The sequence below is a fragment of the Neopsephotus bourkii genome, unplaced genomic scaffold (genome assembly GCF_033783945.1).
Source record: "Neopsephotus bourkii isolate Nb327-2 ecotype Australia unplaced genomic scaffold, CSIRO-AGI_Nbou_v1 NB_1638, whole genome shotgun sequence".
NCBI classification, from domain to species: domain Eukaryota; kingdom Metazoa; phylum Chordata; class Aves; order Psittaciformes; family Psittacidae; genus Neopsephotus; species Neopsephotus bourkii.
The window spans coordinates 11,995,871-12,023,185 of record NW_026902113.1 but is presented as its reverse complement, the minus strand read 5'-3'; the positions used below and the strand labels follow the sequence as shown (position 1 = coordinate 12,023,185).

Genomic DNA, 27,315 nt, shown 5'->3' with positions numbered 1-27,315 from the left:
ACTTTGCTTCATATACCTTTTAGTCTGGATATAAAGTGAGAGTTTCGGGTATTTTTCTTCTACTCCAAATTCTTCCTGGAAAAATACCCAGCTCATTCTTTATTTGAGGACTACCCTTCAGGTGTAGCAGACACTTTAAAATTTCTAGTACCCTTCACTAATGGATTGCATAGTTTTTCATGGCGGGCTGGTTATTTGCTGCTTCGTGCTATTAAGTCATGTGGAAATGCTCAAAGCAGTTTTATTATGCATAGAGGAAAGATGTCATGGGAGGAGAAAAACTGAGGCAGGCTCACAGGAGAAATTTATGCTGTAAGAAACCAAATTTACAGAGGGTCCTGAGAAAAGCTTAGAAAATGGCTTTGAACTTTGCATTCAGTTATTTCAGGTGCTATCTAAAGATGTCTGAGTTAACTCTTTGGATACCCCCCCAAAAAAGCGGTGTCAGAGTCGTATGCCTCAGTTCCACTGCTTTATTATTCGTGAGACCTAGGCTAGTTGGCTTACAGCTAATTTAGGCATTTTTAGACTACATTTATTACACCATTTGGAATGTTTAGTTAGCTCTGCAAAAAGGAGAGCGGTTATTTGATAAAAAGTCTAGAATGACCCCTTTTATGGGGAAGAGATCATCTGATATTATAAGGCTCTTTAATTTTGCAAGCACAAGGTATCTCACTAAGTAAAAATCTGGAATTTAAGAACTGAAATTTGAAAAGAGATGAATGTAGCTAATTATTAGATCTCAAAAGGGAAGAGAAGAAATAACCGAAAATCAGAAAGGCAAACAGGGAATTTGTTCAAAATGGCTATTCAGGCCTCAAATATGCACCTTGGCTTAAGAAACACTTCCTTCTGTACATAAATAAAACTTCAAAACCTCTAAAGCAGCTGTCATTAAGTATTCCTGGGCTTTTGACTCTTCCTGATGCATCTGGTGAAAGAAACTCATAAATCTACCAAACAGAAAAAGAAAATTCAAAAGAACTGTGAGTTCCTGTGAAATTAACTGAATACTTAATATTTTAAAAATCACATGGGGAAGCAAGAGATAGTAAGGTTGCAAATACTGAAGTACTCATCTGAGCACTTTATATTTGAACACTTCTTTCTTCTGAAAGCTCTGAAAAATAAATAGATTAATCAAAAGGAGTAAATATCCCCCAACAATTTTTTTTAATATTTCTTTTTTGTATTAAACCAAAATGCATTGGGTTACCCATCAAAAACATAGAATCATAGAATCATAGAATAGTTAGGGTTGGAAAGGACCTTAAGATCATCTAGTTCCAAACCCCCTGACATGGGCAGGGACATCTCATATTAGACCATTTTGCCCAAGGCTCTGTCCAACCTGGTCTTGAACACCACGAGGGATCGAGCATTTACCACTTCCTTGGGCAGTCCATTCCAGTGCCTCACCACCCTCACAGTAAAGAACTTCTTCCTTATATCCAATGTAAACTTCCCCTGTTTAAGTTTTAACCTATTAGCCCTTGTCCTATCACTACAGTCCCTTATGAAGAGTCCTTCCCCAGCATCCTTATAGGCCCCCTTCAGATACTGGAAGGCTGCTATGAGGTCTCCATGTGGCCTTCTCCAGGCTGAACAGCCCCAACTTTCTCAGCCTGTCTTCATATGGGAGGTGCTCCAGCCCCCTGATCATCCTCGTGGCCCTCTGTTGGTTTTGAGGGAAGAGTTCTTTGACCAAAAGACATTTCTTTATCAAAACTAATTGAGCACAGTTAACCCTGGACTTATTGCTCATCCAGGTAAGGGAATCACAGGAAGTTCCTCCAAAATAACGGTTGCTCCCTCTGAAATATTTTATCCTCATTGTGGCTGACACAGACCTCCTTTGGTGCCATTTATATCTCATGTACCCAGAAGGTGTTGAGAGGTAGAGTCTGCCCTCTGGCATGGCCTTTGCAGTAATAGGCATTTATTGTTGGGGGTGTCGTGGTTTAAGCCCAGCTGGTAACTCAGAACCATGCAGCCGCTTGCTTACTACCTGCCTCCACTCCTGGAGGGATGGGGAGGAGAATCGAAAGAATGTAACTCCCACGGGTTGAGAAAAGAACAGTCCAGTAACTAAGGTATAACACAAAGCACTACTGCTACCACCAGTAATAATAATGATAAGGGAAATAGCAAGGGAAGAGAATACAAGCACTCGCCACCCACCAACAGATACCCAGCGTGACCTGAACAGCGATCTAGCCCTTCCAGGTAACTGTTCCCAGTTTATATAGTGGGCATGACATGCTGTGGTACGGAATACCTCTTTGGTTAGTTTGGGTCAGGTGTCCTGTCTCTGCTTCCTCCTGGCTTCCCCTCCTCCCTGGCAGAGCATGAGACTCAGAAAGTCCTTGGTCAGAGTAAACATTACTGAGCAGCAACTAAAACCACTGGTGTTATCAGTGCTGTTCCCAGGCTGAAAGTCAAAACCACAGCACTGCACCAGCTACGAAGAAGGAGAAAAATGACTGCTACTGCTGAACCCAGGACAGGGGGTCACCATTTCTTTAGCATTCATTACAGACACTGATTAGAGAGGGTAATAAAGACCTTGCTGGGGTCCAAAGCCCATCTCAGACTCAAGGGAAAAAAAATAAAAATAAAGCATGCCGAGTAGTATTTTAAATGGTTGTATCCATTTACTGCTGATATTTTCATACAAATGTTTCAGCGATACTAGGTTCAGAAGGTGTAGCAGAGGCTTTTATTTGCTTCAGTTCTGGTCTAATAGGTATAAAGACGTCAGAGGATTCTGAAATACTGAACTCAGAGGTGTCTGACAAACCTTTGTACTCATAGTAACAAAAGCTAGTGTGAGCTTATACAATTTTAAACTAATTGCCCAGCCAACATGCTCATTATCATATTGATGCAGTTCATAAATCAAAGCCCTGCCCATTCAAGCTGTTTTCTAGTCTTGCATTTAGCAGCATATTTCAACTGAGAAAAGTAGCGTGTTGCCAAAACACTGCAGAAACTTTAAAAGGCTGATCGGACTACAGACCTGGGGAGCTGAATTGCCACAAAGTGATTTAATACATGTGGCACTAAAGTGCTTGTTCTTGGTTGTGTTCTGACTTAGCCTTGAAACTTCCCATAATAATGTACTGCAGCAGAGATACAGGTCCTTACACAGCAGACAGCTGCTGGCAATTTTGATCAACTTGGCTTCCTACAGGAGCTTCCTCACTTAGCCAGGAGACTTGTAAGTACTTTTTTTCTTAAGCAATACCGTACTTGTGCCAGCTGAATTTATGTGCATGCATTATGAACGTAGGCTTTTTATATAGGCAAAGAGAGGTTGATGCTTTTACCTAAGAATTCTAAATAAGTCACAACAATTAGGTGCCTGAAGCTAGATTCTTTGAAAAGCCTACCAGGTAAACTGGGGGTACAATTTGTTTGCCTAAGCAAGTGCCTACCTGCAGGTGCCTAGCAGTGCTCTTTGAGATACCCTGCTGTCCTATGGCATCCATGCAGTAGATATGTCAGAGGAGTTGGAGGAGATTCGCACCTCTCTGGGTTGACAGCTGAAGGCCAAGTGGGATGGTTTAGGATCACTCAAAGGGCACTAGAAGCCTATGCTTCAGCAACTGGGCTTTCAGCCCTGCCTGCTGTGGGCATGGGCACAGGTTGCAAGGACGGAGAGAGCTGAAGCAAGAGTCAAGGCACCAAAACAACTTTGAAGAGCACGATCGTGGCTAGAAATTTAACTTACTGGTGTGGGGGAACCTTGAAGCAAATGCAGGGCACTAAAGAGTTACTGAATGTTGTTGGAGCTGTTGGGGAAATTCAATAGGTTCTGGGAAAATCAAGGGCTTGTGGAGGTGGTGGTTTGGTTGAGATCATTATTTTATCCCTGGTTAAGAGAACCCAGCTCAGGGGAACAAGGGCAGACGTTTCTGATAAAATACAACTTTTTAAGTAGAATAAGCAAGCAGAGTTCATCTTGTTAAAACAGGTGCTTGACTTTGGTCTTAATGTGTGTTGAAGCCTCTGCCTCATGCTCTTTATACAAGTTCAATCATGAATATTAGTAAATCAAACAATTTTTATGGATTGAACATGTTACGTGATTAAGACCTGGCTTTAGAGATAAACATTGATTTCTCTTTACATCTCTTCTATTGGGTGTGTGGTCACAGCAGATGCCAAGCGCTAAATTTCTTTCACGCAGATGGTGGATAATAATGATTGTAAGTGAAATTAATATGAACTGGTACTTTCTCATGAAGACACCCAAGGCAGTGATATGTTTTCCTTCTTCAAAGAGGACAGTAACTGTAAAGAACTTAATTTCTTCCATTTTAAGGAATTACAAACCATACAATAAACACAGACCATACCAGCTTGCGCCCCTGTGAAGTGCCAGAGTAACTGCTTTTGTCCAGTGTCTTTGGCTGCTGGTGGGGGCCATAGGCTCAGCAGAGATTTCTCAGAGGGATGCATGCAATTTTAGATGCCACTCGCAGGCTATTGTGAGGGAAAATTTTGTGCTGATATGCACCTTTCAGTAGGCAAAGCTAAACAGCAAAACCAAAACCAAGCTGCTTGCTATTAACCTACCATTTAGAAGTGAGAAGAGGTTGTCATGTCTCATTTCCTCCTTCATGAGCTTAAAACAAACAAACAAAAAAAAAAGGTAAAGATGTCAATATGACCCTTAAGTCGTCCATATTAATGTAGAAGTCCTCCAATCAGAAAATTGGTTCTTCCAGCCTCTTTCCTCTTCTGCAAAATGAAGATTAATTTCCAGCCAGTCCACTGAGCATCCCACGAAAATGTGTAATGGAATTCACTTTACAGACTGAAGAAACAGTGGTAGTATTTAAACTGGAGGGAGAAGCAGCTCATACCTGTGTGTCTTTGCCTGTAGAAAGGCGGTTTCCTGGTGCTGATTTGGACTGGATGCTTAGATGAATAGATGGGATCTTACCAGTGCCAAGATCCTCAACCTAAAGTGAGAGACAGACATTTTTTTTTCCCTGTGGTTTATCCAGTGTTATATTAAAAATACTTACTAGGTGTTGGCCCATTTGGAGGCCTGTGTTTATGAACAGTGTCTGTGTATGACTGTCTGCTCTTCCTGTTTCATGCTGATTGCACAGTTCATATAAACACAAAGACAAAGTATTCTAGGGCAATATATTAAAAAATTCTGATTTTCATTTAATACTTCAGATTTTAGATGAATGCCTGTGCGTGCACACACACACACACACACCCCTTTCACCCCTTCTTTCCTGTGAGTATTAGGATTTTCAGCAACTTCAGGTTTAATTTCTCAAGTAGTTCAGTGTGTAATCTTAAATCACTCAAAAATTGGCTTGTAAAAGCATGTAGTCAAACAACCTCTGGCCAGTATTTCATCACGAGCTTGATGCTGTCTTTCACAGGTTCAAGACAAAATATGTGAGGCAGAACAGGGAATATAAAAGCAATGCATCGAATGCAATGCTAAAAGAAGCCTCATAGCAAAAGGAAGCCAGAACTTATTCTTTAAATATACTTCATTCATATTCTCATACACATGCTGAAAGACATATGCCCTCATTCCCCATTCACACCTGAGTCCTTTTCGGTACCTTCTTTCGAGTGAATGTAATCAGGTATGCAAGAGTTATGAGACTTTCCAAGTGCAAAGAACCATATCTAGTGCTTCACTTTACTGGTGCTCACACCAGTAAAGCTCCTGCTGTTTGATTTTGCTTTGGATCGTAACCACACTATTCACGGGCACACAGAACAGCAGATGACTTGCAAATGATGAAAACAGCAGCATGATTTGCAAAGCCAAGGCCCACTTTATGTAAACTAAACTAGAACTAAACATTGCCTGTGGAAATTACTTAGAAACTAAACATTTTTAAGTTCTTAGAAATGGCAATAGTTGTATTACAGAGGGTATTTTTTCCTTATATTTGCAATCAAACAACTGTTCTCACATGGTGGTAAGGGGACAATGACAGTGTTGTTTAGAATACTGTTTAAGACCTAAACACAGTTGAGTCAGCACACTGGCAGGATGCTACCACCTCAGGTGGATTAAACTCAACCTTGGGTTTTGCTAATGGCACGAAATGTGTCAATAATTCCTCCTGGAGCAGAGTCTTTCATTCGCATATATTGCCAAGTAGGTCAGTCCAGCTGTAAATAAATTGCCGACATAGCTTCAATTAGATAAGATGGTGGTTGGAAAACAGCACATCTGTAACCAACAGCTGTACCTAAGACAAACAGGAATGTAAGCACAGATAAGTTAGCAAAGTGTCTCTTCATCATTGTAGTTTACTGCATTTGAGAAAATATTTTACTTTCCTTGGCAATGTAAAATGAGCTTTTGCCATAGTGGAGGTGGGGACAGACATGGCAAAGTCAAAGGATAGGCTTGGGAGTACAGCTGTTGTGGAATAATTATACATTTCTAAGTTGAGACAATCCTTGCAAGATTGTCATATAAAGTAATTCTCTTAAAATGGATGTCTCAGGATATGGCCTCATTTGCTGAGCGACTCATTCATAAATATGCCAACTTTTTTGCTGACTAAAGTGCTGTTTAACTTCAGTGAAGGTATCAGGTACATGAGGTGTAAGAGAAATCAGCATCTAAGTGCCACCTCCCTCCCTCGCTGAAATGAGTCAGGAGGGATGTAGATTTGGCAGCATCTCTCTCAGATATCTGTGCCTGGATATCTCAAGGTGAAAAATGTAATATCCTACTACTAGCACACAGGATAGAAGGGTATTACAGCTTTTTCATTTTTGCTGTTTGCTCTAATCAAAAGCAATATAGAAAAACACTTCCAAACTTAAACTATAACTCAGAGTCCTCTCACCCCACATTTCCAGTGACAATTCATCCTTTCCAGGCTAGATTTGCAAATAACTGATTTATGAACAGAAACTCAACTCACATGTCCAGTAACCTACACTGAAGCTACACTTTGCACCACATGCAGAAAGTCTGTCTGCAAGCTATGATCCTATTAATATATATGAAAGGGAAGACTTGTGAAGCTTTGGCAGCAAATGTAGGTCTTGAAGAAACACAGGCAAACAATAATTAGAATTTGCAAGTGACACAGAAAACTAATTTCAGTATTCCTTTTTACTGGCTTTATACTACATCAAAAGGCATTTCACAGCCTACCTTTTCAAAACCTGACAGCATCCACACTCAAGTATGTGCAATGGAAACCTTACTCCAGGTGTTTCAGGTGATAAAGCACAGCACAGTGTTAAGGTCTGGCATAATGTGAAGAATGAGGTCACACTGTATTTTTAGAAGTGCCTGGTGTTCCTGTGAAGCAAGCTCTTTCCCTCTGTTTTTATTTTTTTTCCTTCCCTCTCCTTTTTTATTGTCTTTTTCTGTGAATAATTTGGCCACTGCTTGCAGAAGGCTGTTTTTGCCCCAGGGATTCTCACACATACTTCTGTTGACAGAGTTCTTTTGCAGCAAGCAAGCTGAAATGCCTTTTGTTAAGGATCTGATCACTTCTTGTTTTGTTCTGCCCCAACACTTGGAAGATCTTTTAGCTACTAACTGAGTTCCTGTTGTTACGCTTATGGAAATTAACTGAATTGAAAAATGTGGGGTTACCTTGCAAAACAGGTAAAATTATCTTCAGGGGGGAAAAAAATCCTAGTCTTCTAATTTGCTGTTAGTTTGTGTTTCACATTCTTTCGACTTGTTTGCTTGATTTTTCAGGGGAAGATTCTTTATGTCAACGGGAAATATTAAGCAAAGTCATTGTGAAAGGGAAATAAATGCATTAGAGGCTGAGGGGTAAAAACTATTTTAACTGAGTGGTGTACTCTTCCAGTCAAGATTAGGACTTGATTTGCTGGTTTACTATGTCAGTTCAAGTTTAAATTGAATTTAAAGTAGGAAAGTTCCACACATTCCCATACTGTCGAATGTCAAAATACATTGTGGGTATAGAAATGCAGTAATTTAAGCAATGTTTGGAAAGTTCGTTTAGGTGACTTGCTGTAACCCTATGAAATAAAGCATAATCATATGCCCCAGGAAATGATTCTCCTTGTATTGACTCGAGAAAATAGAAATTAGTCTATGAATATTAACGTATTTGTAAAATCCTCCTGTTTAATAGTTAAGACTAGTAAGTGCTTTTTGTATGATCTTTATGCAAAACTCAGTGAGTTTTAATACAAATTTCAGTTATCTGGGCAAAGGGAATCAAGCTATAGGGCATGATATACAAACATTTACCTGTGAATCTGCATATACACATATTCTTCTGCCAGACTATATGAGAACTTTCCTTCCATAGCATTTCACTAACTGTATCACAAATATGTATTAATTTATTGCTGATTTGTGAGGAGCCTTCCTTAATAAATAAAATTGGGGTTGTAAGTTTTAAACTCGTATGTAAAAAGCTGAAGTTGCTACACACAGATATGCATTTCACATTGTAGCTTAAAAAACAATCCCATGTTGTTTTTTTTTTGTGCTCTTTAAGCTGTTTTGGAGTCAGTTTTGGTTGGACAGTTAGGTAGCTGTGGTAGACCTACATTTCCCTTTCTATTTAGAAAAACACATATATGCCCAAGAGACTTTTATTATTTGGTATCTTTACCTACACTAGTGTCTACAAGCAGAGTTAATGCTACAGAATATTTAGAATTATGTATGCATATGAAAGTAATTTCCCTATTTATAAAGCCTCGAAGACCTTTTCCAGAAATATTATTACTTTTCAGAACTTGTAAGTGCTACATCCAGAGTGTGGTGAGAATTACATTATTTTGAGAGCAGTATTACAAACCTTTTACGACATGTAGATTTAGCTCTGAAATGTTCAGACCTCTCTGAATTACACATTTTGCTCTGGGTGGGATTTCTAAATCCACAGCTCTGCCAAAAGATTTTTAGGAGCTATAAATGTCTATGAGTAACCCTTTATAAAATTTGGTATTTTATTTAAGTGTGTGGGGTTTTTTTTTTCCAACCACTACTAGGCTGAGTAAAGAGATATGTTCCACAGGATGAATAAGGATAAACTCACACTCTCTCTTCTTACCACTTTCCCCTCAAGATTTTTTGCCATACTTGCACAAAACCAGCCTGCTTTTGCATATTTCTTTGTTCTGGTCTCATCGCAGAAAAATAAAAAAGAGTCCAATGGAGTTAGCAAATTTAATAAACAGAAAAACTCTTTCATGCCTTTCATGATTAAACTGTAAAAATTACAGCTTTACACCACATCCTGTATAAACCAAAACTCATTTGAGAGACAGAACTTAGCAAAAAAAGAAGTGGGGAACTGGTTTTAGGTGGAAGGAATATCCAGGGACAACAAAAAATACAATTTTTTTCAGGGATGCTAATTTGTGTTTTAGAGTCTAAAGCATCATCCTAAAATACTAAAAATAAAAAATAAGTTGTTCACTTATCCCACACTTGTCTACTTGGTTACTGAAAAATTTCTGCTTCTTCTCGAGCGTTTCTTTGTTGTATTTTGGGTTTGTTACAGCAAGGATGTTCGTGTGAATACAGAAGTGTATTTCTACAGATGTCATTACAGCAGAGCCTGCTTGCCAGCATTACCAGAACTAAAGATGGTCCAGGCAACATGCCAAGGATGGGTAATTTCTGCCAGACAAGAGAGAGTGATCACAGGAAGGGGTGACGCTAAAAAAAAGTCTGTGGGGGAGACCCAGAGACCTGAGCATTGGTGCTCCTGCTGGAACTACCTATAGGTGAGCAATCAGCCACCAGAAGCAATGGCAAGTGAGCACAAACGATCTTCTCACCTGTTGGCAACCATGCTGGTTTGAGCAGCCAGGCCAAAGCTCTTTTGCTGCCTTTTGGGGAGTATTCTAGAACCGTCAGATCTTTTTCACTTATACCTAGCCTTGCATGGTGGGAGTGCAGGTGCCAGCAGCATGCTTTCTTATAGGGTACTGGGTGCTAGGGACTGCAAACCAAAGGCTCACAGTGAGGCACAGATAATAATACCCACCTGAAATGGCAGCAGGCTTTTTCACTGTGGCCACAATGTACAGAATACTATGAAAAATGTTAGTTACTCCAATCATTCCCTACAAATGTGCAAATGTGTCTTCTTTTTCATAAACATTGTGCTCAATTAGTTCATGTAACATTAGGGAAAGCCAAGGGTGTTTGGGACTTATGAAAACGAAGTCACTTCTGCTAACCCAAGGCTTTGGAGAAAATCTAAAAGCTGGGTGACTGATACAAACTTTTGTCTAGAATTCTCCGTAGTTTAGGATAAGGCAGTCATGCTAGGAGGGAGACTCATCCCATCTCAAAATAGGTATCCAAGAGAAGTGAGAGCATTTACCTTCTGGAAGCATTTTTCTATCTCCCCTAACTCCAGCAGGAGGCTAGACAGCTTATAATAAGGTCAGAGTTTTAGATAGCTAGCAATAGCTGAGAGGAAGTCTACCTGAAGTGTGTATCTGCATGCTCACACCTTTTACTGCTGCAGTTCAAATTACAAAGGTAATAAATCCAGATTTTCTCTATATGTAACATTATTGTTTCTATTAGCTAATATATGTCTGTAACACTAAAATAAAAGCTAACTATCACTAAAATAGGCTGAGCTGCTGTGCGTTGTTCAGTTTATGGCACATGCAGTGAGACGCACGTCACATGCCAACATCTTAGTTTGCTTGCTTCCCACTTTGACAATCAAGAGTGCTGCCTTGTCACATGCATCAAAGGCTTGGGCTTCTCTTTTTATTTTTAAAAGCTTCTGTTCTGGTTTGCTGTCTCACAGATGGAGTACTGAAACAATCATTAAAATAAATGCTACCAACATTCAGTCTGTCACAAGAAGTAAATTGCACGTATGTGTGAATGTAAGCTATTCAGTGATACAGAACCAGTTCCTGAGCTGTTCCCTTATTTGCATGTGTTAGAGGTGCACAGCCTAGATGTAAGCACACAAGTTAAGACTGATTTAAACCAGACATGGCCAACTCTGATGTAGTACTGAAGCTGTCTGATATTTTTAGCCTACTCTTTTTGCTTTGCAAATTTACTGGAAATAGACAGATGCTGCACTACATTGGCAATTCACAGAAATCAAGAGTTATAGAAAAGTCTACCCATATTGAAATCGCCTTTCTTTTCTGTCAATTACATTGGTTCCTTGCTCTTCCCTATGACATCTTAGTAGCTTCTGGTGATTTAACAGACAATAAATATGTAGTGAACAGAGGCATGTTTTGGTAACGATATCTAACATCACCTTGAATGATTCTGAACCATTGTGTCAATAATACACATAAAGTCAATATTTAAAAACCATTTCTGCATTTTCCAGTTCTTTCCTAGTCTCTAAGGTAAACACGTCAAGGTTCTCATGTTTTAAGTTCATTTAATCTGCATACATCACATATTTTTGAAGAGACTGGTAATCAAATCTGATATGGGAATTTCGTGTTTCAGGATTTCTTTTGCTGCTGTACTCCAATGCAAGCAGGTTACCATTGATTTTTTGTTTTTGTTTTTGTTTTTTTTCAGGATCAGAGAGGATTTACATGTTTTGTATGAGAATCCAGGCGTTCATGATTGTGTGATCATGGCTTTGAAAAAATAAGAACAGATTTCCTGGCTACACATGCAGAGTTATGTTTCTTAAGAAAATCAAGAATGAAGTCATTCTGATCTCTGATGGGTGAAACTCACTGGAATGGAAACTAATATCTATGAGGAAGAACAGGGCTCACCTTATCTTACATCTGCCAAATGCCTGGGGACTCCAAAGGAAGCAAAGTATGAAGAATACAAAAGAAAGATAGAAAAACAGTCAAGTCCATCTGAATTTGAGAATGTTTTACTGGAACCTGAGTTGAGTTTGCTGTCTGCATCATCCTTGTTGGATCTCAGTGAGACATCCTTGCAATCTGGCGTGGCTGCAGCCTGTGCCACCGATCAGTCTGAGACAAAGCACCTTTGTGAAGAATTACTCTGTTCTTCAGGGCACAAGCCAAGGGAAGATCCTTTACACCTTCCTTTGCACACAGAATGGCAAGTCCTCACAGAAAAAAAATCAGACAAGAAACCAGAAAGGAGTCATGAGATCAGAGTCATAAAACACAAACCAAGTGCTATCACATTTTCTGATTTTGAATTCTTATCACATGAAGGTAACACTAAACTCCATATTTGTGAGGCAGGAGAAGCAGGTGATTTTTCATCTGAAGAGGAGGAAGCAGATGGTAGACATGATGATGCATTTATGGAACTGCCACTGTATGAGGCATTTTTCAGTTGTCTTCATGGAGGGAATGTTTCTCAAAGAAAGCAAGCTAAACATGAACTTGCCAAGGTTCCACACATCTGTCATTTACAAAACTGTGGTGATCATTCTGAAAAGGAATGGAAGGACCATGACAAGGAAGAAAAACACATGGAGCTGGAGGTAATACAAGCTACTCTTTTGTTCCAAGCGTGTTTTAAATAAGTGGTATAACTTAAGGTTAGTTAGGAGTTGTGCAAATTGTTATACAGTAGTAATTAATGTGAATTATATAATTAAGGATAAAAACCTCCAGTAAAAGTATACTAGGTTTTCTTATTGCATAAATCTATTACTTCAGGTTGGCCACACTTATATTAGACTGAAATTCAAACTTTGGTTTTCTGTTTTCCCTTGCTTTTTAAAATGAGAACATTGGCTCAGTTTCCCATGCTTCTACAAGATCATATGTGATGCCATGTACAGCATATATTCGCTGTGTCTTTGGACTGTTCCAAAGGGATAGAGCTCAGGTTTAGTGTAGTGGCACTGTAGCACTGCACTGCCTAATCCACAGCACGGCTTCTGCTAAATACTATTTTCTCTGTTCTTGTTTCATTAAAATAATATGGAAGACAGGTTACAATCTGGTCTATATATAAAAAGTCAAATAAACAGGTTTTCTGTATCTGTGCTGGTACACATCATGATGCTCTACAGACCTATGTCCAAACCAAAACCATAAGAAAGATTTAAGAAAAAATTAAAAATACACTGTCATAACAATCATCCAACTATAACCTTTCCAGGAAAAAAATGGTTTTGGAATTGGAGGAACAGCAGCTCTACAAATGAGTTATCATGAGTCTGAAAAATAAGCAAGGTTTTCCCCCTGCTCCCAGCTGCTGACAAACCAAATGCCTGGAGCTGAACATATTTATCATTGGAGAAGTTCAGCTCTAGTACAAAAATATGAAGTGACTCCAAATAGTGGGCAAAACAAATCCTTAAAATTCCAACATTCCTGACCTTGCAGCAGAAATTAATCTTAAACTGGAAGTCAGGCATACCTTTCCTTCCTCTCTCTTTTCTCCTCCTCCAGCTTTTAAAAGTTATTTTCCATGTAAATCTGCTCTATGCCTTGAAAATTAGGGTGGATCCCATGTCTTTTATCCAGTGTGATTTATTTTTCTCTATGTATAGTTCTCCTTTTATTTTTATAACATAGAGTTGCTTCACTGATTTTTGATTAAGTGAAAAAAAGTATTTGGTCTATAATGTCCACTATAACATCAAAATTGCAGTACACAAAATTACTTCTCCCCTTTAATACTAATCTATTTCCAATTTGGAGGAACTAATTCTGCCCTTAATTGAGTGGAAGTTTTGTGCTGTATTTCATACATATCCCAAGTTTACTGCAGAAACACATCAGCCTACAGAGAAGAAAGCCAGATTCTTAAATTATTTTCTCAGCAGTTAACATTATGAAAACAAGGCCCAAAGATGGTTTCAATAAAGTGCACATTTTGATGCAATAGTGACCCTGAGAGATTAGTGTGACACATGGTTTATTAAATAATTGCATTGTCATTCTACCCTAAGCCAAGTCTTGCTTCCTCATTTACTCAGAAACATTCCCATTACTAGAAATATATATCAAAATGCATATGCAATGTCCCTTGGATTCCATTTACTGAAGGTCGTTCCCATAGATAAAAGGGAGAGGCCAGGGGCTGTTGTCATTTAGTTTACTTTATGTGTATGCCATAAAATAAACTCAAGGATGCAGCTTGTAGGTGCAAAATAATGGATTATAAATTGCCAGGCAAGCATGTGAAATTACCTAGTAAATATCCATGAATGTGTCAAAACATTTCAAAAAGTGTACAGATGCAATGATGCAGTCCTGGGTTTGATTATATTTTTCTATGTAAATAAGTATGTATCATTCTAGGAAAGCCTCCAAGAATTTGAAAAAAAGGATTATCTTGTCTCTCAAATTTTAGCAGCAGTCATGCATTACTATTCAGACTAAGACTCTCCCCATGACTCTGGCTGAAGCAGATGTATGTCATTGTCAAGTTACTTATTTCTATTATTTAGAAATGGGGCCATGGAAAAATGCATTTCTAGTGGAAAGTAACTAAATAAAGACAGCTTGGTCTAAAAATGTTATCAAAAGCAACCATTACTGCTAAGCCTTAGATGTAAAAATAGTGTAACAAACATTTCCTTGGCGATCCAGATAACAGGCTATCACAACCTGACTGAGATCCTAGCTAAATCCTTGCTACTAGAGTTAACAGTGAAATAGTGATTAGGATCTACCCTTCAGGGGCATTCCTAAGTAAATGTACTAGTTACTGACTGCAAATCTCCTGTTCTATGTACAGAAAGGAGGAAAGGCTGTCACCTTCTCCAGGCTGGGGAGCACTAGCTGTTGCAAGCAATCTGAGCAAAGCCAGTGTCCAAATCTTCTCTTAAATAGCTGTTACATGTGTTTAAGTGGTAATTGTTGAACTTTTTGTTTCAGTCTCATGTATAAACAGAGACAAATCTCTGAGTACACTAAACAGTCAACAAGTAGAAGGAAGATGGAAAAAATACGACTTGTATATGCTGCCAACTTTGTCATAAGCAGAAGAAACTGCTGAAAACAATTCATGCAGTGATGCCCATGAAAAAAAAGCTCTTTTTCCAAAGGCATACAGCATCTGCCCGTTCTAAGTGGTACAAGATAAATGGTACTTCTGTTCAATTTATGAACTCTGGTCTCTGTGTTTCCACCCTTAGACCAGTCCCTTATATATTTCCTGTGCTTTCTTATCAAGTCTAAATTGGGCAACCTTATTTTCCTTGTCAGGAGTCTATAATCAGTGGTACATTTAATGCCCAAATAGAGTTCTTAAATTAAAAATAAGATTTATTTCAACTGGGAAAAAAAAAAGTTTGAAGATTTAAAACCCAGTCTATATACATGTCTGAAATATTGTTGACATTTTTCTTTTGGGGATGGTGATCTAGGTAGCATTGTTGTTAAGACATCTCTGGAGGTATTTAAAAAGACATGTAGACGTGGTGCTTAGGGACATGGTATAGTGATGGACTGGGCAGTGTTAATGATTGGACCCAATCATAAGGGTCTCATCCAACTTAAATGATTCTGTGATCCTGATTGTTTAATCCTGCCCAGAGGTTTATTCAGCAACTCCAAAGTAGTATCTTGAGCCATTCTCCCTGCTAGTTTTACTTCAAGTCGTCATATTAACATATTCTCTTTATGCATGCAGCCAGCTCAGTATGCAGTGCCAATAAAGTATTTACAATAGCTTCTGAAAAAAATAACATTTTTCTAGATTGCTAACTGTACTGAGCAGAACATAGCTGAAAACTGTATTTAACCAGGAACTACTACGCAACTTTACATCAGAATCTTAACCCTATGCTTACATAGTCTCAAAACAGTATGCTACTTCCAGAAGTAGCATTTCAGACAAGTCAGAAATGGAAGATATTTGATAAATACTAGGCAAAAAGAAGTATTATGAAATCATACCCTTGACAAAGTCAGTTGTCATGGATCTTCCCTCACCTCAGTGATGGTATAGAAATCATAGAAGGTGCTGCAAAGTGGTAAGCATAGTCTTACCAATATGACAGCAAACTGGAATTCTCCCTGGGACAGTTTCAAAGTATCTCTTGGGGGAGCCCATATTAGCTACTGTCACAGCCAAAAAGGTTTATTTTGCTGTTGATATGGTTTAGGGCAATTAAGTGAGTTGTCACAGCTTCCTCTATTGTATTAGAGAGGAGGGCAACCCAGGAAGCCCAGATGCTGGAAAGAAACTGCTTAGAGCTAACCATCAGGACATGGTAGGTATTCCACAGTCCCTCTGCAGCCTCTTGGTGTCTGTACCAGGACCACATGCTGGGTATCTCTCACCACTAGACTTTCAGGACTCTCCAAACAAGTCCTCTTCTCAGAACTGCTGCTTGATGGCACACAATCACTGCTTTCAACATATCTGGAAAAGTTTAAGTGTTGGACAGTGCTGCACAAAGGTGTAACTTTCAGGAAAATCCTACAAAAAATAACTGTTTCTTAAAGAAACATGAGTCCTTCCTGCTTAAGGAGAAATCTGTGAAGTGAGCATCCATCCTACTGCTTTCCCCTGCGCTCTGCTATCTCTCCTGTGTAAGCTGGTGAGCTGCGTGTCAGGCTCCAGAGCATCAGATCTTCTAGCCCTTCCTTACATAGGAGCCTGAGAGACCTTTATGGAGCTTGAGTTGTACACATATTTAAATCATGCCTTTTTCAACACACTTAGGATGATCTAAACCAAACCTGCTTTTTGGTTTAAAGCATGGTGCTGATGGTCTAATATTTGTGGTGAGTATTACCTTGTTCACTGGGTCAAAGAGTGAGATACCACTCCCTAGGAGTAATGGAGACAAGATGACCCAAAGAGATAATTTAGGTAATTAAGGTAGTATTCACAATGACTATCTTTGTTGGGATTTGGCCTTCAGACTGTAAACTCAGACTTTTGGAGGAGGCTGCACAGTCATGGGAGCGGCCAGTACAGTGTCAGGAGACCCTGTCTCTGTGTACAGCGCTGGGTAGTGTTGATGGGGTAGCTGTGCCATCACCTTTCACCATGAGTAAACCTTTGTTTGAAGTAAAACTGGTGTATTCTAAAGGAGATTTGTGAAAGCTCCATTGCTTTTGACATTTAAAGCTCAGGCAGCTGAACTCTGGAAATGGTTACAGAAAACAGCCTTTTACTGGGAGGAAGATGGATGATTTGTCTTTCCACTTTATTTTTCCTTGATTAGTCACTTATTTTCATTAATTCCCTTGTTCCAGCCTTGTACTACAGTTAGGTAAATTTTATCCTTATTATACAACAATTACTGAGTGACAAGTTTAATAATCATTGTATAACCTTAGATCATGAGAGTTCAGATTCAGGCTGGAATAATTTGCTGAGATGTAATACGGAAGTTTCCATAGTATCTGTCCTATATTTTGTCTGCTTCTGGCTTGTGTTTTCATTCTTCTTTTCACAAGCACCAGAAATTCACCAAAAGAGCAAGACAAGATAAATAAGACAAGACACGCAGGAGGAGATAAACACACAAAAAGTTTATTCAAAGCCATATTCTTTGAAGTTATTATTCCTTAAATGATATGTATTCTTCTGTGTGGCTTGTAACTATTTTAATCAAGTAATCATATCCAGTGGGAAAGGAATCAGAATTTTAAGTCTTTAACAATGAATCTGCTTTATTCAGATTATATTGAGTTAATTCAATTTACATGATCAAAAAAGAGCAGCAGTCAAGCCTACAACTATGATTAGTAACTGGGCCTGCCAAAGTAAGCTTCCTGCCCTTACGCTTGAACAGCTTCAACTCTGCTAAATCCTTGTACCTCTTGTATTCCTGCTCAGTGCCTTGATTAGCCACTCTGAAGCACTTTTCTGAGAGGTACTTTACTGTTTTCATTAATGAGGCACTGGAACATAGGTGGAATTTAAGCTATCTGAAAATTGCCCTGCAAGTTTCTCCTTCTGTAATTCAGTTGTACAAGAGCAAAAACTAGAAAAGAACATATTAGAGTGAAGCACAAATTCCTTCTTCCATTCCTTCCATGCTTCAGAAGTTTTTTCTTCTCTTTACCTTATGAAACTGAGTCTCTAAGACTAGGGGAGGAGAATGGCTTCAAATTTGTCAGGACGCCTTCATGAGGAATAATACGGTTGTTCTTATTATCTCCTTTTTGTTCATCTTCTGCAGACCTGGGATATCTATCCAGGTAGGAGAGCTAAGTGCTGAAATAACAGTATCTATGGAGAACAGAGTAGGAGCTGAGGGGAGGAAAATGGGAAATTACTTGTCTAAGACAGGAGTGATGCACTGAGCTTTGTGAATTCTAATTTCTTTTGTGTGTCTGTGAAGTTTGCACGTTCTGTATTAAAATTACACATTCTCTAGAGCTCATAGGTGAGGACACGGTGAGTTGAACTTTGCAAAGGTTCTAGTGTTTACGCTTGTTTTCTGCCTGCTTGGAAAATGAGTTGGAGAACTGATGATTACTTTATCAATGATGCATTATTATTAGTCAATACATAACTACTACAACAGCTTTTAAGGTCAGATGAATGCTGACATATGGACTTTAAGTTAAAAAAATATTAATTTTGCAAATTTGAGGGACTAATGACAAACATAGCGTTTTTTTGTATAGAGTACATTTTTCTCTAATTTGTTGTGTCCTACTTATTATGAATGGAGTGAGTTATACAAATTTGCTTCTTCAGTGGAAATTAGCTGCATTACTGTGAAATTATAGGAACTTTGGAAAATAACAGTAAAGTTATAACAGGAACAGTAACTTAAGGATATGCTAAAAGATCATACTGAAGAGAATTGGTATATTGGAATAATGTCGGAAAATGTAGATAATATCAAAATGACTGCCCTTTGTCCCTTCAGCGTACTTGCATGCTGCTTGCATGGTTTAATAAACATGCGTCATTCACTGTTCATTAGAGAATTAAAAAAATGTATACTCTTCCAGAAAAGATGCACCTTCTTGCCATCAGCAGAAACCTGTCTTTCAAATCACAGGATTGTCTTCAGCAGGTATCAATGGCTGCTGGGTTGACTTCAGAAAAAAGACAAGTACTCTGGTTTTGTAAAGAATGTCTTATGAACTATTTTCAGTCGTCCCAAACTGGGACACCCAAAGAAAAGTTGAAATATAATGGGACAAAATCTGTCCTTTTTCAAAAGCAAAGCTGATAAACCTCCATGTGACAATAGGACTAGCACTCAGAAAATTCAGAGGGCTTTTCTGCAGTTGACCCTTCATGCAGTTTGAAAAATCTGTGGTGCAGAATACCATCACTCTCCAAAAATATATAGCATACAGTGTATATGGTATATATTACCTATATAGTGAGATTCTGAGAAAGCTAAAATTCTGGACAGACTAATGAAGAAAATCAGATAAGTAGTCAAAAAGACAACTCCCCTTGACTTTCAAACTCCTTCAGAAAATTTACAAAGTACCTTTCAGCTTGCTGCTGAATTAAGTAATATGACATTACAAAAAGAGAGGTTATTGAGTTGCATTACATTGCACTGCAGTGTGAAACCCTCGGGCTGTTCATGTTAACATGTAGAACTTTGGTCCTTAAGTAATTTTCATAACATTATGAAAAATCTTTACGCTATCAGTTTCCAAACTGCGACTATTTGACACTCATGTCTGACAAAGCTTTTATTCTGCCCATCCTAGCTGTAGCTATGCTACTGAGAAGATACTGTGCTGCTGTTGAATCATGTTCTACAGTCTCACTTTTGTCCCACAAGCATGTGTTAAGAGGCCCCATGAGCAAGATTTTGGAAACTCCTGGTTTAGCCTGCTCATAAGTATTAGTGCATAGTTTATATTTATATGAAGCTTCAAGAGAATAAATAGTAAACACAAGTGGTGTATTATACTACAGGTGGAGAGTATACATCACATGTAACCTGGGTTATGATTTTTTCAGATACTGACTCCTTCATTTGTTATGTATTTGAATACTTAAGAATCACATGGCCACCTCAGGAAACACCAACATTACTATTGCTCTTGCCAGAAAACATGAAAATAATTTACATTTATGGTCGCATTAAGCCCATGAAAGAAGTTTATCAAGATTCTTCTTTACAAATATTTTAAAATATGTGGAACCTGTGCCATGTAAGACCATTCACGTGTTTCATATAGCTCTACAGAAGCAGTGCAGAAGTCAACACAAAATAAGCCCTAAGTCAAGGCTCTGATGAATCACTTTCTTCTCAGAGCACAGGAACAGGCACCTGTGACAATTACAGACTGGGTCATAGGTGGGGGGAACCAGAAGAAACATGCAGAAATCTGTTAATCTGCTTATCATTGAAATTAAGATATTCTTTCAAGGTGCAGATGGAGATTCTGGATAAACTGTGGGATGGGCAATAAGCAGAACAACTTGTGAGACTGGAAACTTTAGCAAAAGATGAGGGGACCAGGCTGGGTTGTATTTTCAAGCTTGTTTGGCTGATAGGTGAGGAATTGGTATGCTTTTCAAGTCCAGCAACTAAAACTGCACTATAGCAAAAAACCACGAAAAACAAACAAAACCTCCGAAACCATAAACCCCAGAATGTTAGGAATTGCCAACCTTGCAAAGTTGCAAAGTATATTTTGTAATATGTCAAAGTTCTTGAGCAGGAATAAGAAAAATGAGTTACAAGTTTCCTCATGATTTTTTGAAATTTTGTGGCACTTCCTATAAGATACATGGTAACTCATGCCCAGTTAATAAAATGAGGCTCTACTGATATACCTAGAATCCTTCTGTCCTTCTTTGTGTGAAATTCCAATAAAATAATGTTAGCTTGATACTGTAATGGACATATTTCCTTGGTAGTACTATGAGACTGTAGACTGTCAGGATTTTACATACCCAGGGATCATTTTGGTACTGCCACATCACCAGTTATCATATAACCAGAGTTCTGCACTAAAGCTGAGTTCCATGCTTAGAACAAATTCAGAAAAACATAAAAACTTTTTTAAAATGTAGCGAACTTCGTAGGAATTTTCGGATCATATATCTGAGATCTCATTTTATGACATTCTTGTGTGGTTATTTGTGTAGAAGAGAATGTCCTCACCCTCAAGAGTTTTCTTAACAATCACTCCAACTGTGGAATATTTCAAATTCTAATACAAATGGAAATAGACAGCTCTTACCTATCCAAGTGTTTGTCAAAACTAAAAGTCTTGCCCAGTTTTAAATTATCTCAGAGCTAAAACGCTTGCAGTGCAGCAAAGGGAAACCTCTTCTGAAATAGCTGGGAGTTCTCCAGAAATAAAATGAACAGGGCATTGAGGCCAGCCCCTGTATTTGGAACATTTTTCTTCCAGAAATAAACTTCAGTAATATCTCATCAGACTTTTGGATTGTTTTACTGGTGTCTCTCGCAGTTAGATTTCCAATCCAATGTTTCGAAAATCAGGTCTAGAATAGGTAATTTTCAGTGTCAGAGATCTAACAGCTTATTTATACTGTGTATTAAAGAAACATTGTCTGGCCTTAAATCTCATCTTTGTGATGAAGTAATTAGTGATATGGTATATAACCCACTGTAAGATTTGCAGTTAGTATTTATTGTTCCTATTCAAACAGTATAATGGTCAAATTTCAGTAGCTGTGTAATGATGATTTTGCACTATAGCAAAAGCCTTTGCAGTTAGTCTGGGGATGGATTTCCTTAAATTAAAATGTCAAAAAAAGCTGCTAAGCCTGCCAAGGAACAACACTGCAACTTGTATGTATTTCATTCTATAATAGGTATATTATACATCAACGAAAAGTGCACAAAGCCAGTAACTAGAAAAAAGGAACTACAGACTGCTTTTTATTAACATCATGCCTCACTAAGGTCGGTGCTTGTAATGAGAGAAAGCAGAGTACCCGGTATTTATGCAACTAAGGGTGTAGACTGAGAGTTTTCCTCAAGGTGTACTTTTATTTGCTTTATTATCAAAGTTTAGTAAGATATTATAAATGACTGTAGATATATGGAAAAAGATCATGCTTCGGAGAAGGAAGATGACTAAGCTAAAAAGATTACCTCTGGAAGACAAAAGTACTCTACAAACTCGGGTTTTTTGTTTATGTTTTGTTTTTTTCTTATAATGGAAGTTGCAATACTATCATGTACCTCTTACGCAAGAGGGCTATCAAGATACCCATCCATTTTATGTTTTATATAGCGCAGATTACCTGCTATCTTGATTCATCCAAGCCTTGTAAGGACTTAACAGTTTTAGTCTTATCTTAAGGGACACAGTGCCACTGAAGTAAATAAAAATAAATAAATAAATAAAGGAATGCTAAAGGAGAGAAACAGGTTTCAAAAGCCTTCACGGGAAACCCCCAGTATTCCAAGCAAGCAGGGACAAACTCAGTTCTTTCTGAAGTAAGGCAAAAGTGCATTAAGCAGGTTCAGAAAATGCTTTTGAAACTAAACTTTTCAGACATGATAAAGCCTGTATTTTGCCTGAATGACAGCAAACTCTAAAAGCGCCACTTCAATGTTCTCATATAAAACTTCTTTAAATAAAAGAATTTACCATTTATACAAACAATAAATAACAGCAAACTCTAAAATAGTCAGAATTGCTATAAGTTGGAATGTATACATTCATGGGTTTTATCCCAGATCACCTTCCCTTGTGCACAGTGTTTCCAGTTTTGTATAAAGTTTTTATGAAGATGGGTTTAAGTTGCATTAAATGAAATGCAGATATTTAAGGTAAAAAAAGACTAGACCTTCTTGATGTGTGTTCTTTACGTATTTGGAAATTGTGTGCAAATGCTAAGGAGGGGTCACACAAGCAGCTCAGGACACACAACATTTAATTCCAATGCAAATTAAAATGAATGTGAAAAAGCACAAAAGTATAAGGTTGAAAACTGGACAAAATTAAGAAGGAAAATTCATTTTTTTCATCCAATTTAAAATTGGCGGTATATAACAAAAGAACCCCAAACCTTCTAGGTAATGTGTCAGATAAAAGCATTCAGTTCTGCAAAGGTAAAAGTTATTATTTTAAAATTTGGGGACACTCCAGTTCAGAAAAAAGAAACTCCCCAAAGATTCAGAATTATCCCATGACAGTGAATAATTCCTTAGCCAGGGTGTGATATGTCAGGAGCCTCCAGCAGCTTGCTAGGTGGGCTACTAAAGGGTTTGTGTAGCTTAACTGGCAAGTAAAGGTATTTTCCCCAGAGGAAGCTTGTCAAAATTAAGCTGTCCTTGAAAAGTAATTCAAGTTTGATGAATTGACAAATATCAATTAAATTAAAAGAAAACAAACTCATCACTTAGATTTCATATGAAATTGCTATCACTTTGGCATTTTAAATTCTATATTCAAGCACAGCTTAGGTGGGCTGCAACTAGGCTGGTTTCTGTATTGTCTATCCAGGTTTTTTTCCAGGAAAGCTAAAGTATATATTAATAAGTTTATGCACATTCTCACTCTTAAGTGTGCTGTAGCCCATTTCCTTTGTTGTTTGGGGTTTCTGTTTGGTTTTTTTTTCTTTAAATATGGGGCAAATATCACAACAGGACTATACAGAGGTGAGCAGGATTGGAGAGCCATTGGGAGAGCTTGCCACTGTTTTAACATCCTCAAGTGGATTAAGACAAACGATTAAAATACAAACTGTGGTCCTTCCAAATTTTCTCCTGGAATGTCTGGGTGTAGCCCAAGTGCTAATGCAGCACACAAAGCCTTTTCCACAAGGGTATCTTCTTAAACCTGCAAGTCTTGCAGTTTTACATTACACTGCATTTTGCTAGAAGGATTTTGCTTATTATTGCTATTGTTAAGTGTCTTGCATTTCAAAATATGCTTTTTAAACTTTGTTTGAAGTACATAATTGGAGGAACTAATTGACATTGTGCCCACCTTGAATTAGGTTAGGAATAGCTTATTTTCAGTTACTTGCCAGAGTTATGTCAATTGATCTATTTATGTGGATTGTTGTGGTTGATGGGGTTTTGCTAAAATGTTTCATATCACATGGAACTGAAGTCATTGTGAATAGAAAATATCACTGCTGATCATCATCCACCAGCAAGGTTGGGACTGGGGTTTCTTCTCTTAGAACTCTCTGAATAAACCCAAACAATGTTTTGCCATTCTTTTTAACAACCATTACTTTTCTAAATATAAACAAAGCTCACCAAATACCTAAACATACATAAACAGAATTTTCAAATGCTTTCAGTTATGGTAATTCACAAAGACCCCCACAAGTGTAAATAACATTAAAGTATTCAAAATATAATGTGTATTAGAACTGAAAGTCAATAACTGTTAGGGTAAACCTCTGCATGGTTGTCCTGAGTTCAGCAGTAGCAGTCATTTTTTCTCCTTCTTAGTAGCTGGTGCAGTGCTGTTTTTGACTTTCAGCCTGGGAACAGCACTTGATAACACCGATGTTTTTAGTTACTGCTCAAATGTTTAGTCTGACAAAGGACGTTCTGAGTCTCATGCTCTGCCAGGAAGGAGGGGAAGCCGGAAGGAAGCAGAGACAGGACACCTGACCCAAACTGACCAAAGAGCTATTCCATACCACAGCATGTCATGGCCAGGTTAACTGGGAGTTACCCAGAAGGGCTAGTTCACTGCTGGGGGCTGGGTATTTGTTGGTCGGCAGATGGTGAGGTGTTGTATTCTCTTCCCTTGTTATTTCCTTTATCATTATTATTATTGGTGGTAGCAGTAGTGATTTGTGTTATACCTTAGTTACTAAACCGTTCTTGTCTCAACCCGTGGGAGTTGCATTCTTTTCAATTCTCCTCCCGATCTCTCTGGGAGTGGGGGGAGAGAAAGAAGGGGTGGAGTGAGAGAGAGACTGCATGGCTGATTTACAGCCTGGGCTTAAACCATGACAATGGTGAAACACTGGGACAGGCTCATGATTACAGCTTCATCTGCCCCAGAACATCTTTAGTGCATCTGTGTCTTGAAGATTTTGCAAAACTCCTGTAGGTTTATAGAAGTAGCTGCTACAGATCACTCCTCTCTCTCAACACCCCTCATTCCAGCAGAAGATATCTGAAGCAAGGAATGGGCATCATGCCTGAACCTTAAGGTTCTGGTCACAATAGTCATTGCTATTTAGTGACCATCATACTCTTACAGTAAAACAGATTTTTCTGAGTTCTAGGCCAGATTTTCCAACATCTGTGCTGTACGAAAATATTTATATGGTATAAGCAATGTGATTACATTCTCTGGGGATACAGAAATTATTCTTTTCCTCCAAGAATGATGCCTAAGGCTGCTTTATCAAAGCAACTTTTCTTAAAAACTGAGATCAAACAGACTTGTTTCACAGAATCAACATGGTTGATCTTGGCAACGGAGTTATCTTTTTCCCAAGCTAAAAAGGACATGCTAAAATCTATAATCACTATTCTGTTTCTGTTTCTGATTAAAAAAGCCATGAAAACAAATCTTCATAAAGACATCCAAGGGGAGCAAAATACGAAAGTCAATTACTATGCAGTAATAATACAGTATTTCCACATACTTCACATTAGTTTTTGGATTTTTTTTTATTCTAGCAAGACAGGGCTTCAGCTGTTTACAAATACCATTAATGGTTACAAGTGTCATGAATTGTTAAGTTTCTAAAAGTTGTATCGATCACTCACATGTATTTGTGTCTGATTCTGATCTCTGAAAGAAGAAATGTAGTTAGAATTCTGAAAACTTTAAGTAGATATCTAGCATTATTGAAAATGTAAGACAAAACATACTACATAAATTAGAAAGGGATCAAGGAACATGCATACACAGACAGATGACTGTTCTTGTGCATTATGTGAGGACCTTAAATTCAGCATCTAAAGTCCACCTACTTCCTTCAGCTTCTTAGTTTCTACATTTGCCATGGGAATTTTGCCATTTAGAGGAAAAAGAATGTTAACTACAACAGATTATTATAACAGCACAACCAATAATCCGGCTTTTAGCATAGAAAGGTAGCAGAAATGTATAGACCAGTTTACCAAACAAAAAGTGGTGGAAAAAAGAAAGAAGCATAAAAAAGTGACTTGCAGTAAGTATCATCCTGTGGCTTATGCAAAACTTTATCTACAAGGCTATACAATTCTTCAGGTTGAAAGCTGTTGCTGGTTTTATCAGGGAGGGAGAAGTGAAATCTGATCTCTATAACTAAGGCAATTAATTTTAATCTAAAATTTAGATATTTAAATATCTGTGGTTCCTAATCCTCTGCTGGGCCTGGTGGAGTAGGCTGGCTGGTCACATAGTTTAAATTTCTTTCCAGATAAACCAGGGATGTGGGAGAAAGACAAGAGGGCGCAGGAGTAGAGATGGTGTACACCAGGTCTAGACTCAACATGGAGTTAAGACATCAGCAGAATATTATCTGAATCTAGGTGTTAGGGAACGTATCCAGTTTCCTCATTATAGAGAAATCAGTCTGTCAAATGAAGCACATAAATTCCTTTTACAGTCACAGGAAAGATGTTGATGTCTTTGAAGAGCTCCAGAGGGAGATCCCATCTGATTAAGTACAGGCATTTTAGAAACTTAGACAATGAAAAGTTAAATGTGCCTCTTCACTGATTTCTCTTTCAAAAATTTACACAAAGAGATTTATTTGTTCTATGATCAGTGTCCTTGCATCATTTTGACAGGCTTCTTATAATTGAAATGATGCAACTTGTAGACCCTCTCAAACCTCAGATACAAAACATTAAAAATGAACAATGTACATGTACTATAAATGATACTTGGAGCCAGTTTTATCTGGTCACCCAGTATAATGATATTTCTGATTTCAACTGCATACTCAAACTTACTCCCGTGTCCCTTCAACTTCAACCAATTCAAATCTCCTTTCTTAAAAAAAAAACCAAAAACCCTTTTTGTGTGAAACAGTGTCTTTAGTTACAAATGTACAGGTTAGTTACAGGTATCTTTAATTTACTTCCTCACTCCTAATGATTTTTTTCTAGAAAAAGATTTTTAATTATGTACTTATCTGCTGCAATTTTGCCACATAAAATAATCTTTTCCTTCTATGTGACTGTTCTTAACCCACTACGCTTCGCCCTGGCTGACACTCAGAAAGGAACTAACTACATCCCTGTCTTGATCCTTGGCCACTTATAGATGGGCTTCTCACGAAGTTGACTGAATTCGTTAGGCTGACACCTAAACAGAAGGTGCTGAGAAACCCCTTTGGAAAAAATATAACAAAAAACCCCAACAAAGCAACAAAACAAAAATCTGCACAAACAACCCAAACTAAAAACACAAACCAAAATATAACATGTGGGATGAGTGACATAAAGCTTACAAAATCATCAGATCAGAACCGAACCACCTATTTACCTTCCTCACAAAGTATTTTTCTTCAATTTCTTGATCAGGGACTAATTTCCCATCATGATGGAA

At 38.0% G+C, this 27,315-nt stretch overlaps 1 protein-coding gene across 6 annotated transcripts in view; it reads left to right on the top strand.

Annotated features, from left to right (window-relative positions):
• Nucleotides 1-27,315, top strand: part of STARD13 (StAR related lipid transfer domain containing 13) — a 299,410-nt gene that overhangs the window by 35,069 nt on the left and 237,026 nt on the right. For 5 of the 6 annotated variants that reach the window (XM_061374529.1, XM_061374528.1, XM_061374530.1 and 2 more), the window contains one exon: nucleotides 11,540-12,440. In XM_061374529.1, coding sequence (XP_061230513.1) covers nucleotides 11,709-12,440 — 732 coding nt within the window. In that variant the 5' untranslated portion in view covers nucleotides 11,540-11,708. Of the gene's footprint in view, nucleotides 1-11,539; nucleotides 12,441-17,494; nucleotides 18,079-27,315 lie in introns of those variants that run through there. The other variant, XM_061374532.1, reaches the window with a different exon arrangement.